This window comes from Cyprinus carpio, chromosome A23 (assembly GCF_018340385.1).
Source record: "Cyprinus carpio isolate SPL01 chromosome A23, ASM1834038v1, whole genome shotgun sequence".
In the NCBI taxonomy this organism is placed as follows: Eukaryota; Metazoa; Chordata; class Actinopteri; order Cypriniformes; family Cyprinidae; genus Cyprinus; species Cyprinus carpio.
The window spans coordinates 15,601,067-15,625,918 of NC_056594.1; the positions used below are offsets into that span (position 1 = coordinate 15,601,067).

The 24,852-nt window shown below is 37.3% G+C and overlaps 1 protein-coding gene across 10 annotated transcripts in view; it reads right to left on the bottom strand.

The window, feature by feature from the left end:
* Positions 1-24,852, bottom strand: part of LOC109088860 (calmodulin-binding transcription activator 1-like) — a 342,437-nt gene that overhangs the window by 170,995 nt on the left and 146,590 nt on the right. For all 10 annotated transcript variants that reach the window (XM_042713383.1, XM_042713382.1, XM_042713385.1 and 7 more), the window contains one exon: positions 18,936-19,003. In XM_042713383.1, coding sequence (XP_042569317.1) covers positions 18,936-19,003 — 68 coding nt within the window. The remainder of the gene's footprint in view (positions 1-18,935; positions 19,004-24,852) is intronic.

Genomic DNA, 24,852 nt, shown 5'->3' on the forward strand with positions numbered 1-24,852 from the left:
TTACTGTGCTACGCCCCAAGTAGGCTCTGGTGACGGAACAAGAAGTGGCTATCCTCTTGAGAAAGGAGGCTATAGAACCCTCCACAGCATCCCTCCACTCGAGAGGGAGTCTGACTTTCACAGCCAGTACTTTATTGTTCCCAAGAAAGATGTGGGGTTGAGTCCTATCATAAATCTACATTCTAAAAAATGGTTCTTTGAAGGTTCTTTACATGTAGTAATGGTTCTATTTAGAACCATGGCATCTTAAAGATCACTTCTATGCTGAAAATGGTTATTTGTGTTAGAGTTTAGGTTATTTTTTCCTGCCTTTTTGTTTTTCAAATCTGTAACTGTCAAAACACCTCATTACTGATTTTCTGGAGATCAGTGATCCAACTACACTGACTGTCAAGACACTCTCAACAGGTAAATGTGTTCATTCTTAAATTTAAATACAAATTTAACTACTTTCTAAACAAACATGCTCTTTTCTCTTCTTGAATGAATTAATGAATGAGGTATTTATATAGTGCTTTACTGTGTATTGCTGTACACCCAAAGCGCTTTACAATCATATGAGGAGGTCTCTCGTCAACCACCACCAGTGTGCAGCATCCACCTGGATGATCTGACATCAGCCTCAGTACAACGGCACCAGTGCGCTCACCACACACCAGCTATAGATATAGAGTAAATACACATATAACAAATTCAGTGGATGGGGATTATTAGGAGACCATGATTGATAAGGGCCAGTGAAGGGAATTTGGCCGGGACACTGGGGATACACCCCTACTCTTTTACGAGAAGTGCCATGGGATTTTTAGTGAACACAGAGAGTCAGGACCTCGGTTTAATATCTCATCAGAAGGACGGTTCTTTTTACAGTATAGTGTCCCCATCACCATACTGGGGCTTTAGGACCCACACAGGCTGAGCACCCCCTGCTGGTCTCACTAATACTTTTTCCAGCAGCAAACTTGATTTCCCAAGATGTCTCCCATTTACTGACCAGGCTCAACCTTGCTTCAATGAGCTACAGGGTGATATGGTGTAACTGTGAGCAGCTCTATTAAGCTGAGGATACTTCTCCACTAAATAAGAGTTAGAATTTAGAAGTTAGAATTGTTTAATTATTACTTGGGCTTATGCATAAACATATCCAGTTAAAAAAAAATATTAAATTATGCCATGACTTTATAGCACTTTTTTCTTTTAAGGCTCACATAATCTCCAATTTCACTGGAACTTGGTCTTCATCACCTATTTTTTGTTTTTATTTTGTGTTTTACTTCTTTATGTATTTATTCATGTTCAATGTCAATTGTCATTTATTAATGTATTCAGCTAATAACTGTTGTTAAGAGCACTGACATTTTTGCTGCAGTTTCACATGTTAATAAAAAAGTACCTAATTCACACAACATGCGGTTGTTGTTGTTGTTGCTGCTGTTTTAATGTAAAACCCCTAACAAAGGCTACACTCTAAAAAAAAGATTGGCTCATTACTGATTTTCAAATTGTAACTGGTTCCTACCAATCATGTCTTTTTCTCTTTTTTGTTTAAGAGAACATGTAATTGTGACCAGCCCTGTTCGGTCAGGGATACTTCTTTCATCTTCACCACTAAGTAACAAAATATTTAATTTATGGTCCGTAGATTATTATTATTATTATTATTATTATTATTATTACTTGGGTTTATGCATAAACATACCCAGTCATAGCAGCATGACTTCATATCATGTTTCATATCATATCATGTAACCTAGAGACGTTTCATCTCATCAATGAAGGGGTTTGATTTAGTCAATGACAGTGAAGATGAGACAAAACAGTATGCATCATAACGATGATTTGATTATTTTAATTAGAACAATGTTCTGATCAAACAATAAAATGCCACTAAAATGCCATCCAATATAAGTTTAATTAAATTGTCTCAGTAAAACTAATTACTCGCCATGTAAAACTGACTAATACTAAAGAATATAATGAAATACACAAAATTTGTTAATAAATTTAAATAAATTTCAATTAAACAAACAATAATTGCAAAAACTTCAAAGTCATGTTTCCAAGTTCCTGAATGCAACTAGTTGCTGGCATTCCAGAGATTCAAAATTCTTCATACACAGAATCTTTGAAGGATATTCAAAGAGTTGTTTGAGACATTTAGTATCATTTATACAAGATATCCTTGAATAGACCAGTATATTTTGCCTTGCTCTCAGCGTTATATCTGATATATATATATATATATATATATATATATATATATATATATGAATATATGTATATTTTATATGTGGTTGGTTGCTTTATATATTGGCCAGACTGTCCCTCCCGTCAAAGTGGGCAGTTCTTGGTTGGAACAACCTTTAATGTGGATCAAAATTTATGAGGATGGGTAAAAGTCTGCAATACTACTGGTGAGTAACTTATTACATAAGTGTCTAAATAGAATTAGTGCACAGTAATCAGACTGTACCTGAGAGGCAGAGAAAATATCAGCTTCATCAATCAGATTTCAAAAGCTCAGGTAAAGATGTCATCCAAATCTGTCACAGTAGTTTACCAACAGACACTGGAACAGTAGGTACGATCCTCATTTCCTTTCAGTTTTTCATTGTCTTTGTCACGAGATAATCACAAATAAAGAAGAAGAGGGAAATCATCTTTTTTTCTGTGTTTCTGTAAATAACATCAGAGAGCAGATTTCTGGAGCTGGAGGGATGTGGGAGAAGTAACTGATGTTATTGTGTGTGAATCAGGGTAAATAGGAGGTCAGGGGGAGGGGGTGTGATGAGACTAAACTCCTTTGAAAGAGACGACAATATAGCCTTGACTGCACACATAAACACACGCATGTTTACAAGGATAGAGGCAATATCTTAAAAAAGCTCAGTCGGTTTGCAGACTTCTTGACATAAATGCAAAGATCTGAACACAAAGTACAGTACTGATATATGCTATGGTATAGGCACACTCAGATGCAGACACACACAAAGGCTTGCCCTCTTCATTTGCTCTGTGTAACAAAAGGCTGATTTTAATGTTGAGAGACACAGTATTGGACCAGCACCAAATCACTTCCTGTCACCCAAGACAACTGCATAAAAGAGGGTACCAAGCAGACCAGAAATAATTCCGTATAATTAAATTTTGCACTAGTTAAGTCAAATGGGCCCTTGCCCATTGTCCATCCAAAAACGCACATTGGGAGCCCCTGGCAGACAGCGCCCTCAGCAAATAAAAATACAAGCCAATGTTAAAAGAAAAAAATCACACAAAAATGAATATGCTGATTAAAGGAACAGTTCACCCAAAAATAAACATCATCATTTGCCTACAGTCATATTACTCTAATTTACAAACTCTGAAAAGCAAGGTTAAACAAATACATAATAATAAAAAGGTTTTTATATGCTTCATTGAGTCAATTTTCTACACATAAACAATTAATTAATTAAATAAATAAATAAATAAAGCACATGGGTTTAGAATGATGTCAGAGAATGTCAATAACATAGACAGAGCTGGGTAGTAACTGATTACATGTAATCTGGATTGCATAATCAGATTCCAAAATTAAGTACTTTTAATTAGATTAAATTACATTTAAAAATACTTGTTATTAGACTACAGTTACGTTTTTATGGATTACATGATTACATATTTACACAATAGCAATAAATTATTCATAATTTATTGATTCTCCCTACTTCCTCTTTTTCATCTTTTCAGTCTTCCTTAATAAAATAGCCTACTACTAATATTCACTTCTGGGTTTAATAAAGTGTTTCAACATTTCTATATCAAAGGCTTTTGTCTTTCAAATACATTAAAATGCACAAATTCACAAACTTTGTCATCTGATCCTCTTTCACATAATATATTTACCTGAAGAACCCCTGAAATTTTAAAATAAATATTTTAATTAAGTATCACATTTGCATGTTTGTGGTTCTCTGACGTTGGTTATGGTCACATAACATACAGGTACACAGATAAAATATTTTTTTTTTTTTAGCAAGTGTTTTAAAATGATTTATTCTAACAACATTTTTATTATTTAATTAATTATTAGCTTTATTCAACTCATAAATCACCTGCAGTTCCTTCACAAACCCAGTTTGGGAAACCTTGACATGATGTAATGTTTGAAGGGATAGTTCACTCAAAAATGAAAATTCTAATTACTCATCCTCATGTCGTTCCAAACCCGTAAGACCTTCGTTCATCATTCATCTTTTTAAACTATAATAACTTTAATGTAGTTTAGGCTAACGGCTTCGCCTTGTTGTATTGTGTTAGTTTAGCAAAATCATCTGCTCAAGTCTATTGCAAACATCGATATTCATATATGTATACAGTTGCAATCACACAGGCAACTTGCTCTCAAGTGTTCACGGACTGGCTTTGACCATTCCAATATGGCAGGTGACTTAAGTATAGTGGCCCATAGAAACAGCTGCTATTAGAGAATCTACCTATACATATCTATGGTAAATAATGCCAGGATTTTCATGTTTAGGAGCGGACTGAACTAGACATGTGCCGGTATTCGGTAATGCGATATATCACGGTAATGAATATGCACAATATTGTTATCGTGGGCACTTCTAAATACCGTGAATATTTATATATTACAAGTTATTCAGAATTTGGAATGCATTTTAAGAATACTATTCCCATCAAGCTGCTTGAAAGACGCCTGTGCGCTCTGATGTAAACAAGCACACATGAGAATCACATGGGGGAACATGTGAGAGACGCGCTGAATGAAAGCACATTCACTCTCTGACAGCAGATGGCGCTAAACTGCAGAAAATGCAGCCATTACCCTGGAAACCCCATAAATAAAGCAGCTGCTCTACTTTCTAAAAATGTATTTAAATAGCCATTAAGATTTCCAGATTTGCTGTGGTGTTCATCATAGCGCCAAATACTTAAATATTTAGACTTAATAGGCTATTTATTTTCAAACCTTTTTTTTTTACATTTTAATCTGGACTATATTGTTTGAAAGTGTTCTGATTCTTTATTGTTCATTCACACTTTACATTAGGGCCTCATTGGTTAACATTAGTTAATTCATTAGTTAACAAACTGCCAATGAAAAATTCTTTTGAACATTCATTAATCTTAGGTATTCCAATATTTAATAACACATTGTTAAAATCGAAAGTTGCAACCGTGTTATATAATGAGCTAACATGAACTAAGAGTTTTTAACAAAGACTGATAACTTCTGTAGCAAATGTAGCTATTGCTCATTGTGAATTTTTTTGCATTAACTAAGGTTAAGTAATGAGATCTTATTGTAAAGTGATACCTATTGGTCTTTATATTTCTTTTGCACTTTAATCTGTGTAAAACTTTTAACTTTATATATTTTTCTGTATTGCTTTATTGTATAGTTATTTTTGTTATAAGAAAATAGTTATTAAACCTGATATACTGTATTATGACCACTTTTTTTAAACAAAATTTCAACATAGTGATAATATTGTATACCGTGATAAAAGCATTAGCAATAAATCGCAACATGAAAATTTGATACCGGCATATACCTAGTCTGAACTATACATCCTTTGTTATGGACCTGAAGTACAGATTGTTCCTCACAGCAGGAGGATTAAGGGCCATTTTAGCAGGGCACTTTTATGTGTTTTCACCATCCAATGTCATTTTAAAAGTTAGCCACCCCTTTAAAAATCACCTAGTCAAACAGGCTTTGCTGAACAGCGGTTCCCTTGCTCTTGCAGCAGTTATTTCATTATTTTCTCTGAGGGGTTGATTACAGATGGAGGAAATTTATGGGCCACTTCATTGCCAATTCAATGGGCACATCACCTGTAAATAATTGACACTCTTCATGTCCATTTCAACATCATCATATCCAAATCATATTGATGCATCTCTCTCTCCTCAGAGTGAGGTCAGCAGCAAATCCTGCTCTAAATCTACAGCGTGCACACACACAGACACACAGCTCAATTATATTCCTTGAAAATTCATTCATATAGCCATCATTCCCAAATAAGAAAAACTACATTTGCATTTCATGAGGGAAACACCAGTGCTTGCAAGGCAGAATAGTATTAAAGTTTAAGATAAGCTTAAGTTTTAGGCTTTGATGCTGAGTAAATTAAATATGCATGTTTTTTTGTTGTTGTCATTGTTGTCTGTGCGTGAGAAACACTTAAAGGGATACTCCACCCTAAAATGAAAATTTTGTCATTAATCACTTACCCCCATGTTGTTCCAAATAGTAAAAGTTCCGTTCATCTTCGGAACACAATTTAAGATATTTTGGATGAAAACCGGGAGGCCTGTGACTGTTCCATAGACTGCCAAGTAAATAACAGTGTCAAGGTCACTGAGTCTCCTCTGTGTCTCTCCATATCACTGTATGCTGCGTATGCTCTTCTGTATCATCCGCGCCACAAGGATGCGCTGTTTCTATGTGTATTTAGCTTTGATTTGAAAGAAAACAGCACATATTTGTGGCGCAGATGATACAGAAGAGCATACGCAGCATACAGTGATATGGAGAGACACAGAGGAGACTGTTGACAAAGTAATTGTTGAATAAAGTCGTTATTTTTGTTTTCTTCACTTACAAAAAGTGTTCCCGTCGCTTCATATAACCCAGATTGCACATCTGATGGCAGATGGAGCATTCTGATGATGACTTTCATACCTTTTATGGACCTTGACACTGTTATTTACTTGGCAGTCTATGGGACAGTCACAGGCCTCCCCGTTTTTATCCAAAATATCTTAAATTGTGTTCCGAAGACAAACAAAGCTTTTACGGGTTTGGAACGACATGGGGGTTAGTAATTAATGACAAAATTTTCATTTTGGGGTGGAGTATCCCTTTACAGTTTTTCTCGATTGCTTAAACACTATAAGCAGGCTTTTGAGCTAAAACTTCAAGACCATAACGCCATTTTTCAGAAAACACTATTCCCCTGCTTTAACACATGAGTCAGATTTGGTGAACTCTTACTGCAAAACTCTACACACAAATCCCTACATTTCTCAGTGCTTACACCATGTGGTCATTTAGAAAGCACTAGCATACAATATTGTTCACTCAAGTCAACATAACTTGAGCTCAATTAGCACACAAATACCCATGTGGAAACACTAAGAGTCAAAATGTATCACACACCAATCAGAACCTTCAATAGATAGATAAAGGAGCCCTATTCAGTTCATTCAGTTTTGGAACAATGGATCCAGAGAGACGTGATTGAAAAGGTCGAGGACAAGGAGTGGAGGAAGAGGTGAAGGAAGAGAAAGAGGAGGAGGATGAGGATGAGGATTAGGGGCAAGGAGACAAGGAGTCTCAGATGAAATTTGTTCCACTAGTTGACCATGTCCTTGTCCATGGTATGACTATGAGGGAGGCTGGGCAATGAGTTCAGCCAAACTTAAGTTGCTTCACCATCGCCTCGATCATAGAAACATTCAGGGAGGAAAACAGGTAGATGTGCCTCAGTGTACTCTACTGTAACTTTTGAGAGCTGTACTCTGTTACAACACATGCATCACATTCCCTTACATACAGATAGAGTTTCTGTCTGCTTCCATTTTGTAAAAAGTACTTTTGTAAAATCAGAACTTCTATTTTTGTAGGACACAGAGACGATGGAATGAAAGAAGCCTGACTAGACATTACAGTTGATGTGTGACAGGGGTGGATCAGTCATGCAAGAGGATTTTACCTCCGCTGCCTGGCTAGGGCCAGTATAGCCTATGATGTCTGTCCCAGACCAAAGATGTGATGCTGGGGCAGAATGTTTTTTGTTGTTGTTTGGTGTATTGTACTGTACAGTACATTAAGGAATAGAAAATGTGCAAATGTATACACATGTGTTCATCATGTGAAATGTTCCTTGAGGGGGAGAACCACAAGCAACAACTTATTACTGTTTTTTGTTTTTTGTTTTTGTAGTATTGTTTTGAATTTATCTCACCAGTGTGTAAGAATATGTTGTAGTGTGTGTGTTTTTGAGGGCTTGTGTGTGATGTCTGAGGACAAAGTTTGGTTTTTCAGCAAGAGTGAATGGTTTTGAGTGTAGAGCTTCATTTTGACCTGAAAATAGGTTGTTTGGGTAATTGGGTGAGACGTTATGGATTTGTGTTTAATGTTTTGAGAATATGAGGCATAGTTTTAAGAAATGTGTTTAAGCAAACCATAAAAATAATAAAAAACAAACCCAACAATTCAACATACAATTTAGTATATAAATATTACAATGATATTACTGCAAACAAATAATACAATTTATATTAATAATTTACAATAATAAAAAACATTCAAGAATTTTGACTGCTATTCAGTATATAAATATTGCAATGATATTATTGCTGTTGGCTCGATTTTGAATGAAACATTCTAACAAATGTAAGTCAAGTGGAGTACAGACTTAAAAAAAAAAGGTATACAATTGTAAAACTGCCGACCTTACAGCTTTTAGAGCTGCAGCTGGGCCGGCAGAAAACTGAATAACAGAATAATTAAGGAATATCAATACACTCTTGCTTTGCAAGCACTGTAATGAAGAATTTGGTGAGTTGTCATTAGTTTTAAACAGCTTGGTTTAGCTGGATTATGTTTTAAGCTCACAAGTAAAGATCCACTCTGCCAAACATGATCAATTAAATAAAAATGGAAAGAAAATAGCTCAAGAATTGCTTCAACAGAAAGATCAACAGAACTGCCATAATTTCCATAATTACCGTAAGGGAGAGAACACACATCTTACACTTTCAGAGTTTTGATAAAATTTGGACCCATTTTAGCTGAATAAATCCAGAACACCCGAATGATTAGGCATGAATCAGAGATCCGGTTTGTCTGAATTATCCCTGACAGCCAGCAGCAATTGCTTGTTTCTGAGGCTGTTCATTAAGTCGCCTTTAAACCTTGAATTGATAGCCATTTTTAACTTCATAAAAAAGTTATGAATATTAATTTTCCAATTTGAAATGGCTCTTACCTCTCCTTTCCCATCTTCCCTTCAAACACACACGCTAAAAAATGGCTGAATAATTTATCAGTTGGCTTCTTACACTTTAGACAATTAATTCAGTGATGCAAAATTAATTATGGGTAGTCCCTTTCCAAGCCTGTCCTTTCATAGATTGTAATGGAGCATTTGAAGGGAAAAGCTTTATGGCCTGCAATCAGAACTCAAGGCGACTGAATACATTAAAGTCCTCAACGTTTCATGTAACAGAATGACAGTAATGTAAAGCAACACTTATATCACAAGAGGTGAGTCTCTACGCCTATGTATGTGTGTCTACTAAAGACAAAAGTGGGTGTGGAAGGTGATAAAGTGAAACGAGTGAACGAGAAAGGGAGAGGGAGAGCACACGCAACGGGTAGAACACTAGCCTGGGTGCTGTCGTGCCCTAAATCAATGGCATTCACTCCTGGAGCATGCTGTCCTGCTGCTGGTGACTTGTGAGTGGTAGGAGAGCCTTGGCCTGTCATGAGGGTTATATATAAGCTATTGATTCCATAAGCTCCCCGGCATGTCTCTCCGGCTGTGTCTGTACACATAGCATCGCTCCTTTCTGACTCGCTGACTGACAGAACACTGTTCACAGCGTGGCCAGACTGATATGTTCTGGATTTGGATTAATGACCTGTAACAGGGGGCCCTGTGGGTTATGAGTATGTTTGCACCACACATAGAGATGCTGACATGCACTAGCTTGGCATGATTTTCACTAGGAATCTAACAATCACACATACATTTTATACAAATTACAGAAAAAAAGAAATATTTTTTTCATGTTCATGTCTCTTATGTGTTGTATATAATTCATCCATGATTGGCAGGTGTGGTAAAAATTTTGGACTATGCATATATGTACATGTATAAACATGTATGCCAAGGACATGTGTATGTATGTAATGATAACATCATGGTGTGTGTAAAGTTGCTCTGTGTATATACATAGGGTCACACACACAGGCACGCTGTGTTCTTCCTGTGCCACTCCACCGTGCTGGAGACCTGCAGATGGAACAGGACTGGTGTCTGTGTACAGCAACGAAGTATAGTGGAGCAGGTTACTCACGAAGCTCCTTGGAACATACCCAGGTCCTATTTTTCTATCCTTCTCCTTACATAACACCAAGACAACACTCTCAGTCCGGCTTCCCATCCATTCGGCTTTCAGATGGAGCAGAACTGATCGTTTCCAGCTCCACTGTGCCAGGAGAGAACCTGCTGCGGCACTGCCTCTATGCCACCCACAGAAACGGCACCTTTCATCCAGCATGAGTCCATAAGGGATCCGTAATCTAAATATAACTGTGTATATATCAATCATTGAAAGGAATATTTTATTCTCAGTACAAGTTAAGCTCAATCAACAGCATTTGTAGTATGATTACCCAAATAATAATAATATTTTCCACTTCTTATAATAAAATAAAATAATATAAAATAAAATTATAATTATAAAATGAGCACTTGCACTGAAACTTAAATATTTCTTTAATAATAATAATAATAATAATAATAATATAATAATATTATTAATAATAATACTCCTTCTCGGGAGAATGCTCTAAAGGGCAGGACATTGCTGTACAGGCAAACTGAGATGTTCACATTTGTGACACTTTTCACATGAAGTTGCCCACCACTACACAAAGAAGAGAGAACAATAAAGCAGACATGATGGGCTGATGTAGCTAAGAGAGTGGTATATGAAACCAGGAGGGGCAGAGCATTGAAAGATATGGGGATTCTGGAGGAATATAATCATTTAGCTATGTTATTGTGTATGTGCGTGTGCTTCCATGTCTGAAGAACAGTACAGGGGCTGTTTGGAGCTGACAGGCCGCCAGTTTGCTGCGCACCGATGCAGAAGCACTTATTGAATTAAGTCTTTATTATTACACTGCAGTGGCAGCACTTCTCCCCATTTCGGCCCGCTTGGCTGACACTTTCTCCTTGAACACCTGCTTGACATCAACTTTTCTTTCCAGCTTAATTATTCAACCATCCCCTCATTCAGTAGGCCTCCTCCTGCAGCCTCCACTTACACTGCCGGCATTAGTGTTTACACTTGGTCACGCTTCTTTAATTGTGCCTGAATCTCTTCAGGTTAACCTCTTTGCTCTCTGCCCGTTGGCACATGGACAAATGGCATGCAGAGGCATTTCCTGTAGCTGCTGTGTGGGCAACAGTTTGATCTCTGAGCAACAGAGACTACACTGATCACTACTGAAGGTGACTGGAAAAGCTCTGTTCCTCTCTGAGATGGGCTTGCAAGTGACACTTTCAAGGGAAAGTGCACCCATAAATAAAAATTATGTCATTATTTGCTCAACCTCATGTCGTTCCAAAACTGTATGACTTTCTTTCTTCTGCGGAATACAAATAAATGATGACTTACAATAAATGACTTAATGACTTTGTAATGACTTACAAAACACATGCTCCACAGAAGAATAAAAAAGTCATATTGGTTTGGATTGAGGATGAGCAAAGGATGACAGACTTTTTTTTTTTTTTTCGGGGGTGGTGGGGGGACATGCCCATTTCTGGCCAGGATATGTTGCCATAAACAGGCCCTAAACCATTTGACTGACTCAAGTCTGTCAGTCTCCATCTCAATCCATTCTGACGTTCTGCATTTTTCTGCACTCTCTCACTCTCACCCTCCCTTTTTACTCTGTGTGATGTCCCCTCCCTTCTTTAAACCACATCCATCATAACTCAGCCCATCTCCATTTGACTCACTCGCTTTCTTCTTATCGACAAGTTTCCATTTTCCTTTGCTTTATCCCTCCATCATCTTCACTCTCTGTCCCCTTTCCATTTTTCATCCACTCTCTTTCTCCTCCAATTGACTTGTCTGTCTTCCTCCCTGTCCTCATTCTCTTTACCCTTCTCGCTTTCTCTATTTTCCCATCTTCCTCCAGGGTGTGAGTGGCTCTTGCCCAGGGGTCCAGTGGGTGGCATGGTTGCCCTTGGTCAGGCCCCAGGCTTGGCAGCTCTTTTTTGGGGCATTGTGTACTCTCAGGGCATATGGATGGATGGGGGGCATTGACGTCAGTCTGACTAAACTTCAATCACTCTACCTAGCGAAGGGTGCAGAGGTTTTGGCTAATAGTCCGAGCTGACATATCTGTGGCATTCAGACTCAAACACCTTCCGACTTCATCACTTTCATCCTCTGTCACTCAATTTCATTTTTGTTCAAAACATACTATATGCAAGTACATGAACACAAATGCTTCTATATAGATTACAAGTTAAGTATATACAATAGGATTGTACACTTGCAAAGTTCTGTATGTTTTTTTGCTCTTTCACTCTTCTAAGCAGGCACCAGCCCATGGGTGCCACAAAGCATGAGACATGAGCTTGGTCAGACTTTAAAGACATGTTCTCCAGACTCGCTGAGAGATGGCAACACAAATTCTCACACACAAATAAAAACATCGAACTGACAGCACACTAATTTAAGTGTTGCTGTGGAGTGTGTCTTCATTTACTTGAGTTGTTGCAAATCCAATTTGCTGTTAGTGTGGCTGGGACTGTGTGCCCATTTGTGTTGTCATAGCTTGGGCCCTTCTTCTGCGCTGGCGGTGCTGCTGTAGGTTTTAATCAAAGTTGTGTCTTTTAGAGTGCTCTGCTGGGAGCTGTACTGGAGTGGATGCTGGGACAGGGAGCAGAGAGGAGCAGCAAAACAGTGAGAAATAGAGAAAATTAGAAAAAGAGAGGTGTATTGCATGAAGCCATGAGGATGGCAGACAACAATGTTATTGCAGGTCCTCAGAAAAGAGCCACTTATTGTCTTATAGCTTCGATGTAAGAAGCACCAGCAATCTGTGCCCAACTTCTCTCTTGTTTCAGTTTCCAAAACAAGCCAATACAGAGCCATAAGACATTCAAACACAAGCACAGACTAACCGATATGAGATTAAAGCCCAAGACTAGACTAGTTTCCCCTGAGGAGGTCAGGTAAATTGGTGCTTCACAGACATTGTGATTTTAATTCCATCTGAATAGATTGCAGTCTGGGTTCTTCTCACACATCCTCTGTCAAAATTAGCCAATTTTTTTTTGGCTAACTCAGGAGTCCTCTGAGAAATCTAATCCTTTACAGATAGGAATGCCTGTGATTATGGGACATTTTTTCCCACATTAACCATTAACAAATCTCACCGAACTCAAACTTTTGAATGGTAGTGTATATAATATGGAAAATATGCTATACAGTATATAGTATAAGTGTTGTTTATTTCACTGGGTTTCATGATGTAACCAAAAAACACCCACGCTAATCTTAATAATAATTACAGAGATCCCAATCCTGTTCGGACCAGCGTGTAAAGACATTCTCTGTTAATAATTGAACTCGGATGTTGTCCTGAAAACGAGTCTTGCCTGTTTAGTGCTTAATATGACAGCTGAGGTTACTAGCATTTTTTTTAATTTTGCATTGAAAGAACAGTTCATCCAAACTGTAAATTCTGCCAGCATTTAATCACCATAATGTTTTCCCAGACCCATATAACTTTTTCCCCTGGAACACAAAAGTAAATGGATAAACTACACCAAAGGCAATGCCAGCAGATATTTAAAAGACAGTAACTCAAAAACCAAACCGAGCTGGATATACAATAATGCCCATGGATATGTAGTTTGCTTTCTTCTAAGCTCCTCAAACAAAGATCTGATGGCATGACCCTGCAAATCCAGTGATTTGTTCTTCCTTTAAAAGCATTCACTGTATTCACCAGGTATCTTTTGCAAACAATATATTTCTAAGCGTACTGGTACCTTTGTCCTATTTTCAGTCAAGGACTAAGGTGTGGGATGCAAATAATAAGACAACAGTATTGCTGGATGCCTTCCAGAGACATATGACGTAAACTTGAGGCCAGCCAGCATAGTGTATGAAACTAAGTGAAGGACAGGTGCTTTAGCTTACCCTCAAACATGAAAATGAACTAGATCTTGAAAGCAAGCTTGTCTATAAATCATCCAGCTTATGAACAAAGTCACTTGAAGGGAGCTAGCTGTCAAAGCTTGCTTGTGTTTACTTAGAACAAACTGAATGATCTCTCCTGTGAATTGAAATAGGCATTAATAAATATCATTCAAACTTCTGAACTAAAAAAGAAACAACTCTTTAAGATGTTTGTTGAGATTGTCGTCTTTGTACATTTTGACTCAGACACTCAGAATGCAAGTATTAGCATGTTCAACATTCTGATTTTCTGTGCTAATAATCTTATTTCTCCAGTCTAGACAAAAGTTTCTCATTAAAGGGAGTGCGTATGTGATTTTGTGTGTGCGTGTGTTAAAAAAGCAGTGAATCCCGTCTCTTTTTCTGCAGTCAGCGCTGCGGGGCTTCAGCCGAGCTCACCTAAATCACAAGGCGGCTCCGGCTTTCATTAACACTTAATGCAGAGCTCTCCTTTTACTAGAAATGGAAAAGGAGGTGGCTGCCAGTGTAAATTAAAGTGCAGTGCACTGGAGTTGTGGGAAATTTTCTGGGCTTTGACAGGTATGGCCTGAATTAGCTGTAGTGTTGTTCCAGCGGCCAGCGTGCAAGCAGTCTTATTGATTTTAACCATTGTTGCACTTCCTGTCTGAAAGAGAATGTTCATTACAATGAACCAAATGCATCAATCACAGCACTCCGACCTTGGATTATTTAAAGACACAGTGCTGAACCTAAGCAAACCATAATAATCATGAAGAACTTCTTTTTATACACTACCAGTTGAAAGTTTGGAATACTAATATATACAAGCTGAATTTTCATCAGCCATAACTCAAGTCTTCAATGTCACATGATCCTTCAGAAAGGTTTTGGTGCTTAATATAATATAATATAATATAATATATAAATATATATATATAATATATATATATATATATATATATATATATATATATATATATATATATATATATATATATATATATATATTTATTTATTTATTTAGATAGCTAGATAGATTAGTTTATTCTCATGCTTGTACTGCATTTTCATCATGCACAAGCCTTTTCTTTCAGTGGTATTTGTTGTGGTTCTCTCTAGACACATATCTCTTTAAAACAAAAATAAAATACCCCCTCTTTTATAACAAAATCTGATCGATTCTCACATGTTTGTTCTGTACTGTGTGCTTGTGTATGTATGTGTATGTGTGTGTTCAGAGCCCCAGGCTACGCCTCCATACATGCATGGCCTACTGCTTAGCTATTACACTCTCCATGGCCCATTGACCTCTGCCTCCCTTGTCTCTCCAGCCTGGCCTGCCCAGAGGCTGAGTCAGTTCCTGTAGCCTGGTGCCTGAGAGCTGTTGGCTTCCACCGGGAAGGAGGAGGAGCACATGACATACTGCAAGAAAATCACTTAACCACATACCCCTTCTCATAACCCTTGAACATTGACCTCTACTCTGTCTTGACCACTGGAAAGTCAAAGCACTGCTGTCATTTGTGTCTCTCTTTCTGCCTCTGCCTCTCTTTTAAACATATCCATGTTAAATAAGAAACACCACTGAATGCTTGAGTGACTGAATGCTTCTAACAGAACTCTATGAACCCTAAACTAGGCAAAACTTAAAAGACCACATTAAATACTGTCGCTCAACATGCCGTTTCTTACTTGCGTTTACTGAAGGGTCGAGGATCGCTAGTTAGCATGGCTCTGTTTATACTAATTTAGATTCTACAACTACGTCTAGTTCTAAAAACATCTTTCTCCTTTGATAGGCACTCTAAATAAGCTAAGCTAATGGATAGTTTTCTCAAGGCATTAGTGTATATATATATTATTATATATATATTCATTAAAATAAAATGTAACTGTGGAACTAAACTAACTTAAACTAATCTACAGTACATTTTATATATCACTCCAAAACAAACCAAAAATGAATTTTAGTTTTAGGTACTTGGTATATCATAAAACTTCAAATATAATCAACCTTCATTAAACATTTTTTAGATGTAGCAATGTGTGCATTATTTCTGTCAGCCCTAGAGTAAACTAAAATAAAAACAATAATAATAAAAAAGAAACCTTCAATAACCCTGCTATTAAAAGGGGTAATCTCATTTGTAAGATCGCATGTAAGATGACTCATCACTTTTTGACACATTTTAAAAGTGTATTTGGTAAAAGTTTTTTATTTTCTTAAAATGTTCTTCAAAAGTGCACTAGATGGCTTTAAAGTTGCAAGACAGACTACAAGAAACAAAACTCTCATTTTGATTTTATTTATTTTTAAATCCTTAAAAGTTCACTGACTGGTCACCATCCTGGATCCAAAAAGCCCTGAGCGTGTGCTGTAACAGTGATAATACACATTACTGAGTGCAAAGCCTGTAATGAGTGAGCACAGAGAAGTACACTTGGACTCATCTTTTTGTGCTGGAGATAAAAAGCCAATGGGGTGCTCTTCAACTCATCTCTATTACACAAGGAAATGTCTTATAATTGGCTTTTGCTTTATGTCCAGCCATTATCAATGTCCCTTACAGGCAAAGAGAAAAATTGGGAGGAAGCTGGATTACTCAAAGTCTATTTGCACATGAATTGGGATTGTTAATAGAGATGTGCAAAACTACATTTTTTCAAAATCAAGTATAGTTTGTTGCCTGACTAATTTGTTTTATTGAGACCATGTATTATTAGGCTAGATTTGAAGTCATCTGACCTTGATCGTCCCAATTCTTATGGGGCGTTTATATAAGATATGTTCTTGCCTTTTTAAAATCTGGACAGTTTTTTTTACACTCAGTATTAAAAACGCGGTGACCATGACAAACCGCTAAAAACAACAATGCAAAATGTGATACAATAATCAAAGACCAAGCAATGACCATTTGATTGTCTATAACAAAGCAAATGTGGACAAATTTAAGACATTGATGGGGTTATTACATGCAAACATCACCACGATATATTAGCCAACCTCACAAATTGACTAGTAGGTTGTAGGGTGTAAGACAGAAATTGATATATCTACAGAGAGAGAGAGAGAGAGAGAGAGAGAGAGAGAGAGAGAGAGAGAGAGAGAGAGAGAGAGAGAGAGAGAGAGATGACACTGTGTTTAATACTCTATGAACAAGCGTGAAAGATGCGATCCCTCGTCAGCTTTGGTTTTACTCTGTGCCGATGGCACCCAGCACTTCCTATGTGCAGACTGGAGGAAAGCATGAGAGTGAGCAGTTTCCAGTGTCTGGCACTGAGGAGAAGGGACACTGAGATGTCTAATAGTATAAGATCGGCTCTCTCTAATTGGCAGAGAAGTGGGACTTCCTTCTAGAAGCAGGCGGGAGATAGAGAAAGCACTGCTCTGTTTCGACAAACTGGATAGAACAGGAGACTGGAGGGCTTAACCTGAGGCTAAGAAAAACCAACTGAAGAAACACACAGACTTAAACCCAGGCACGTACACACACTGATACGCTGATACACAGTGTGTGTGCCCACACTATAAGCTTCTTAAAATATTACACCATAAGAGACTTGACATTGTGCATTGGAGGATAAATTAAATGTAGTTTTTCCCAAAAATCTCCCCCACCTTCAAGTAACCTTCCTATTCTTATCTCTTTTTAATGATTGGTTGCATCTACTGTCTGCGGAGTGAGTTTTACTCTCGATGATAGAAGACACTCTTACACTCTGTTCTAACCAGGTGGAATACAACAAATTTCCAGAGAACAGTATATTTCTGTTCGCACTGAGATCACCATGGACAGGGCTACATGGACCAGCTTTCAAAATGTTGCATATTAATTATCATATGATAGACATATTATTATTATCAATTTATTTTATGTATGTATGTATTATTATAATCATTATTTGCACTGTGCCAATTTTTAACATATTTGTCCCAAAGACTCATCAGTGTAAAGTGTTCAAATGTTTTTCAGAGTACAGTATTTTTTTTGTATTTCTCATTAGATTATGTAATTATAGAAAAGATAATTACTGTAGGTATTTAAAAATATCAACAAATGAATACTACCATGATGTAAAAATACAAAAGTAATGAGAATTTCTTTCAGCAAAATGTATTTATCTATTTTGATTCAACGGTGTAATACATCTTATAAATGTTCTTCACAGGTTTTATTATTCATAAAGTAGTTTGCAGAATTAAAGTGAATGATCCAGGATGGGACAAACAGCCAGCATGGCCGCAGCGGCAATCTTGGTCCCCGCCTAACTCTGAGCTGTCCCCATCAGCAGCATCATTGATGCTGGATAAGTGCCACTCCATTACACCTCAAATCCACCACTGCTGGCCTGGCTTACAGCCAGTCAAGTGTATAGTCAGTCTACACAAATCCTACTCTTGTGGGGTTTGGGAACATGTAGATTCACCAGAGCTGCTTCAGACCCCAAGGCAAGTTATCAGCCATAAACCAAGATGACTGATGAAGATGATTGATTCAGGTGCATGCACATATAGACGCGACATGCTCACTTTTCCCTCTTCAATGTCAGTCAACACCTACCATCTACTTCTGAGCAGCTAGACAGCTTTCAGCTCACACCTTCATTTATAATAGGAAGTTTAATTTGCTGTTAGATATGAACACATTACCATCGCACTGACAGAAGAAATGAGAGCAGAGCATTGGGCTAAGAGCTCTGCTAATAGGCTATTTGCAGTTATTAGTCCACATTAATAATCCATTACCTGTCAGACTAACTCCTATAAGAAGTAAACCTTCTGAAACTGCCATCATTGTCCACCAATATCAAACACCCAACTTTTAAGCTAGCAGAGATCCTCAAGTGGATTGTCGGGAGAGTCACCAGTTAATGGCTTCATTTGAGCATCATGGCGATAAAACCTGGAATTCTGGGGGGAAAGAGATTTCTGATGGTCAGTTGATATAGACACATATTCTTACCTTGTTTTAGGGGATGTTGTCAACCATTCCTCATGCTTTTCAAATGTTATTAAGTATGCTGCAATTTCCTGTCAAACAGAAGACAGAAAGAGAGGTAGGCATTACTGTTACAGAATATCGACAGCTTTTTAACACATGTACAATAATAAACTGAATTAAATGGATTGTAAAGTGCACTCAGAAAAAAACATGCATTAAAATAAGCATTTAAAATAAGCTTTAACCATTTAAAATGTATAAGGCAATGTTGGATTCAAAACCAACTCGCAAAGATAGTGAACAGCACTGTGGAAATTGTGTTCAGCAGATTTTGTGGACGTAGTTGCTCCCTCATTGTCTGACGCTCACATTATATGAATACGTGAATGACATGAAAACCTCCTTTACAGTGGCTCTTTGATTGCTGTAACAAAAGAGAAATCATTTCTTGGGATGCACAACAAGCATGACAGTAGATGATGCAATTTTTGGTACCATGTTAACCCAGTCATCACTGTCACCCAACAAAAGAGACAAGTGGATGAGTGAAACGTATCCCATCATTCCTTCACAAAGCTAATCATGGGAAATGAAAGCAGACCGGGTACTGACAAGCAACCTCATGATTACCTGTGACAGCCAGCCATTCATTTCACACTGAGGGCATTTGTCATACAAAGACAGCAGGAAATGCAGAGGGACACAAACTATGTTATCAAACAGAAGTCCAATTATTTCCTGAACTTAATGCATTATTCTGAAATGGAATAAACAGCTTTAAGAAAAGATTTCTAGAGCCTTGCCACAGCATTGCTGACAGAGAGTTCAAGAGCATTTCTGCTGAAGTGATGAGCAATGTTTTTTTTGAATTTTTTTTTATTTATGTATAAGTTTCTGGCAGTTTTAATTTAATGTTACATGCAGCTCCGAAAGATTAATCACAGGTATGTGACTGCATAAAAGTTATCTACTTTGATTTCATTACAAGTAATTTAATTAGTAATTTTTTTCTGTTTTAAAATTCAAAAGGCTTGTCATTGAAATCACTTACATAGTGGTTCACCAAAAAAAAAAAAAAATAAAAAAAAATAAACGGCCAATCAATAAGCTTACTTTCTAGAACATTCCGTCAAGCAGTCTACATAATGTAAATCCATCACATTACAATCAATTTCAATATTCCAAGCTTGACAAGATTTTATTTACTAACCAAATTAAACACTGAAAGCCTATCAATAATAGCCCAAATTCTACTCAATTCCCAACAACCAATGATATTCAGTTGCCCTTAGGAAGTGTAATATATACAGTATTTATAGTCAGTAACTTCAAGCTTTATTCCTGTCACAGCTGACAGTAGAGACATCCCTCGAAGCACCAGGGTGCCAAGACTGGCAGTGCCCACACAGAGAATGCAAGAGTTTGCGATGGCCTGCAGGTGCTCTCAGAGCAATAGTGCTGTTTTGATTAACGTTCTGCGCTCCTGTCATCATGGCCAGAGCAGAGCTAAAGAGACAAGGACGAGAGGATGAGGCTGTGGAATATGACCATGGAGAAGAGGAAGAGGACCTTTCCATAATGAGAAAAAAAACCAAAACAAACACTTGCCTGGCTTGCCAAACTGAAAATGAGTTATTATATTTAATTTTTCATAAGCTATAAGCAGGATCTCCACAATTATCACCAATTTTTGTAGTAACTACACTTGCACTTAACTCGTTTTGCTAATTAAAAATGAGAAAACTTTATCTTACTAGACACTCAATTAAAACAGTTAATGTGTGCAGTTAAGAAAATAAAATAAGTCTTTGGTGCATGCTGCTAATTTATCGCGCTGCTTGTGAGTAATGTTTGTTTTACAAGCCAGAAAGATAGCTTGGGGGGAAAACTATTTAATTGACCTTGAGGCCCATTTGAGATTCTTCTTCTTTTTCGTTTTCCCATTAGAGGTCAACATGCCGACCTCAGAGCTGGGGGGATGAGCTGAGAGGCCCGGTCCAGTAAATAAAAGGCAAAAGTCAGCATCCCCCACCCACTCCCGAACAGATGTCGAGGATTATTCCATCCCTCGATCAGCCATAAAGGTGCAATAACCTTACAGCATAAAAATAAAAAAGAAAGAAGAAAAACAAACAAAAACAAGCTAAGAGCCATTAAACAGCTGCAAGGGACAAAGTTTGTGCTGTGTTATAATAAGCTGCTAGAGCCATTTGGTGCAATTGTCAAGATGGTGCATCAAAGTCTGGCCAGCAGCTGTCAATCAGCTACTGGCCTGATGGTCAATCCCTGAAGTGCTGTTTAAAACTTGGGTCAGTGATATATGAGTGTCCATGCCACTCTCAGAAATAAAGGTACTGAAGCTGTCACTGGGGAGGTAGGCTACCTTTTCAAAAGGTACACTTTTGTACCTTTTAGGTACTAATATGTACCTTTAAGGTACCAGTATGGACTCTTTAGGTACAAAGATGTGCCTTTTGAAAAGGTACCGCCCCAGTGACAACTTTTGTAGCTTTTTTTCTGAGAGTGTGATAAAGAAAAGAATACATTTTTAAAAATGTACTCTTTGTATTCCTGTAGGTTTCATGCAGTTTTGAAAAGAATCTTTCAAGTAAAGTTTGACATTTCAATTTTCCAATTTGTTCAAAATATTTTATATAATACATAATACATACAATAACATATATAATATTTTGAAAATATTGGAAAACTTACAGTATTTCCTCACCACCAGGCCATCCGAGATGAATATGACTGTTTTCAGCTGAAGAAAAATTATGGTTTTGAACGAAAATCGAGGTTTCAGGAATTTTCTCCATCAAATGCAAGTAAACAAGGCTTACTGTAGACCATTTTTGACAGTCTATATTTAGGCACTCCAGCCAATAAATATGGTTATTCTCCAGTGAAATGATTAGTCGTCTTTAGAAAAAAATAAGAAGTTGTAACCTACAAATGTTTGACTTGATCCAGCTCAGTTTAGTTCACAACTTCTTGTGTGAAGTCTGCACGTTGCAGGTCAGGTGTGAGGTTGTGTCAGGTTGTTTACAAGTGGAACATTTGACAACCAGAAAGATTATAATGTTAAATTAGAATTAAATTGAACTAGAATAGATAAGTGTCAGTGACCTATTAAAAAGACCTTATTTAGAAAAAATATTCATTTTTGGGCAAACTATTTCTTTAAATCTCATGTGGTGTGGTGGCATGATATTTATGTAATATAAAAATTACTGTATATATATCACCACACCACATGAGATTTATAAGATTTACAGTTTTATTTAATAAAATTAAGTAAGATTATGCCAAACTGTTTAAAACTAATTATTATCATTTTTTTTAATAATATAAAGATTTTATGAATCATTATAATACCATGTTTCTTAATTTTAATCGTAAAATCAAAACATCACTGACCCACTTACAGGTTTGAATAATTCAAAAGGTAGCAAATAACCTTTAGAAACCAAAAACAGTGTGCCACAGAGCTGCCTGTACATGCACCTGACATCTCTGCACCATATTCTAGCATTACTACAAAAAGGAGAAGAGTACCTTGACATTGGAAAGTCTGTAAAATCCATGTATCAGGAGCTTACATCAGAAAAGCTGATTACTGAGAACTGTGTCTACCTGCACCTGTTTAAAATGCTCTTAATATGCTAAATGGTGTCACCTCTACAAGGTGAACTAGCACACATGAAAAACTGCCACCTTTTTTCCCATGTCCTCTTCTGTTTCTGTCTCCATCTGAGAGCAACCTCTGATAGGCACAACTCTGATTCAATTTTAAAAACACCTCCCTGATAGGATACCAGACAACAACAGCCTCAATCAAACTGTCACCGTCGACAGCAGCCAAAGCAAGAGGGTCTTTTGTGAATATAAGGAAACGTCTGGCAATTTAAAATAAAATATGACACGCATATTTCCCTTCCTTTGTTTCAGGTGTGGAGAACTGACACAATAACAGCGTAATGCAAGCAAACACAATTTTGCCCTATCCTTCCATCTTTTTTAAATCAAGGGGAGACAGAGAAGCAGCTCTGATATATGCAATTCCCATCACATTTCTCTTGCGCACAAGATGCTGCTTGTATTGGCAGACATTTGATAAGGTGTTTCTTCAAGCAGTAGTATCCGTGTTCCTGGCTGACCCTTGGCATGCACGTTTGTTGTCTCTACCGTTTGCTTTTGAAGCTTAGATGGATGTGGGTAAGGAAAGGTGTCAAAAGCTTCAAAATTCGCACTTTATCCCAGCACCCATCAGACACTTGCCTCTAAACACCATTCATAAGGCATCTCCCTGTTCTCATGAGCCATTGAGCAATTGAGACTTAAAAGCTCATAGATATTCTCAGGGGAACAAACTCCTCTATTTGAATACTAATACTCCATTAAGTCTAACTGTCTTTGGGACTGTTTAATTTAAAGGTCTCGATGTCTCTTTTGAGTCTGAAACAAAAAAGTGACTTGATCAAATGGATTCATCATTCACAGCGTGAGTTTTCATGGATTGTGCATATGTCAACCTCATTCTTTCAACCCACACTGTTTTCCACTAGCACTCCCAGATTTCGGCATACTTCTCTGAAAAGAGTGCTATACTAAAACAAACTTTCAAGCTTCCTGCCGTGTTCTACTCTGTTACAAAGGCACAAATAAGTCCCTGATATAGTGGAGTAAGTAAATGGGTTACAGAAGGCCTTTACAGTATAAGATAAATGTTCTTGAGAAACAGATGTGAGAACATAGGATATTTGCTTATTTTATATAGAAGTGTATGAAATGATGCTTTCATTAGATTGGATAGTGAATAAAGTGAATTCATTTACAGTGGGGTCCAAATTTCAGAAATTAAATTGAAAATCTGGGATTCGTAATGTAATTTATACCTGGAAGTAAACAAAGGATGCTGAAAAAAAAAAAAAAAAATGGATAAGATGATAAGACATTCTAAAACTTTTTCAAATAAATTTTTCATCAGTAATTATTGTAAACACTGTATTGAATCAGAAAGATCCCTAGTGGACTTTTTGACACTTTACATGTTAAAATCCTCAAACTTTTGGTGGAGTGCTTGGTGTTACCCAGTATATGACTCTGACCTTGTTCTACACTTGAGAGCAGGAAGTCTGTGCAGGAGGGGAAGATGAATATGAGGGATTGTGGGGCGGGATGAGCCTCTCAAACAATTCTATTCCCCATGATACCTTGTTCTCACTGGAAAGTGAGGTCATCTGATATTTCCTGCAGGGCAACCCATGAAACTGACCTGGCCAGGGCAGGGTGCAAATGGATTTGAGGGAAACCGGGGAGAGGATTAAAATACCCAGGCATCCCTTAGGGCGAATTGAAATGCAATTACACATAGAAGAGAGTGATACGCAGGGAGGGACAGTTGAGGAGGGAACAGGGAGATGAGAGGATAAATGAACGAGAGTGGGAGAGGTGTGAGGGTGTAACAGATGAACGAGAGTCAGCGGGGATGAGAAAAGGTCAAGGACTCGAGAAGAAGCTGTGGAGCTCTGCATTTCTCACACAGCTCATTAAAAACAAGCACATCATTGTAAGGCTGTTTACACACTTCAGAAGAGTGTGCATTAAATGGATGAAATGGATAGGGTTAATCCTGACCTGTAATCAGACACACTGAAAACTCCTTTCATATCTAAAAGCTACAGTTCACACTATCCCAACCAACTCCATCAAAAAAAACAAAAACAAACACAATATCGATAGGATTTACTTGGATCAGCATGTTAAGCCTGTTGGTGTGTGTTGTGGCAGAATGAAAATAACAGTTACATCTCAACATCTCTCAACAATCTAATGCTTCATTCACATCATGTTGGAATTATCATAATAATGAGCTTCCGATTAGTAACAACCACTCACAACTTCAAACTTACACTGTAGGTTTTTGAATGGAAATGAG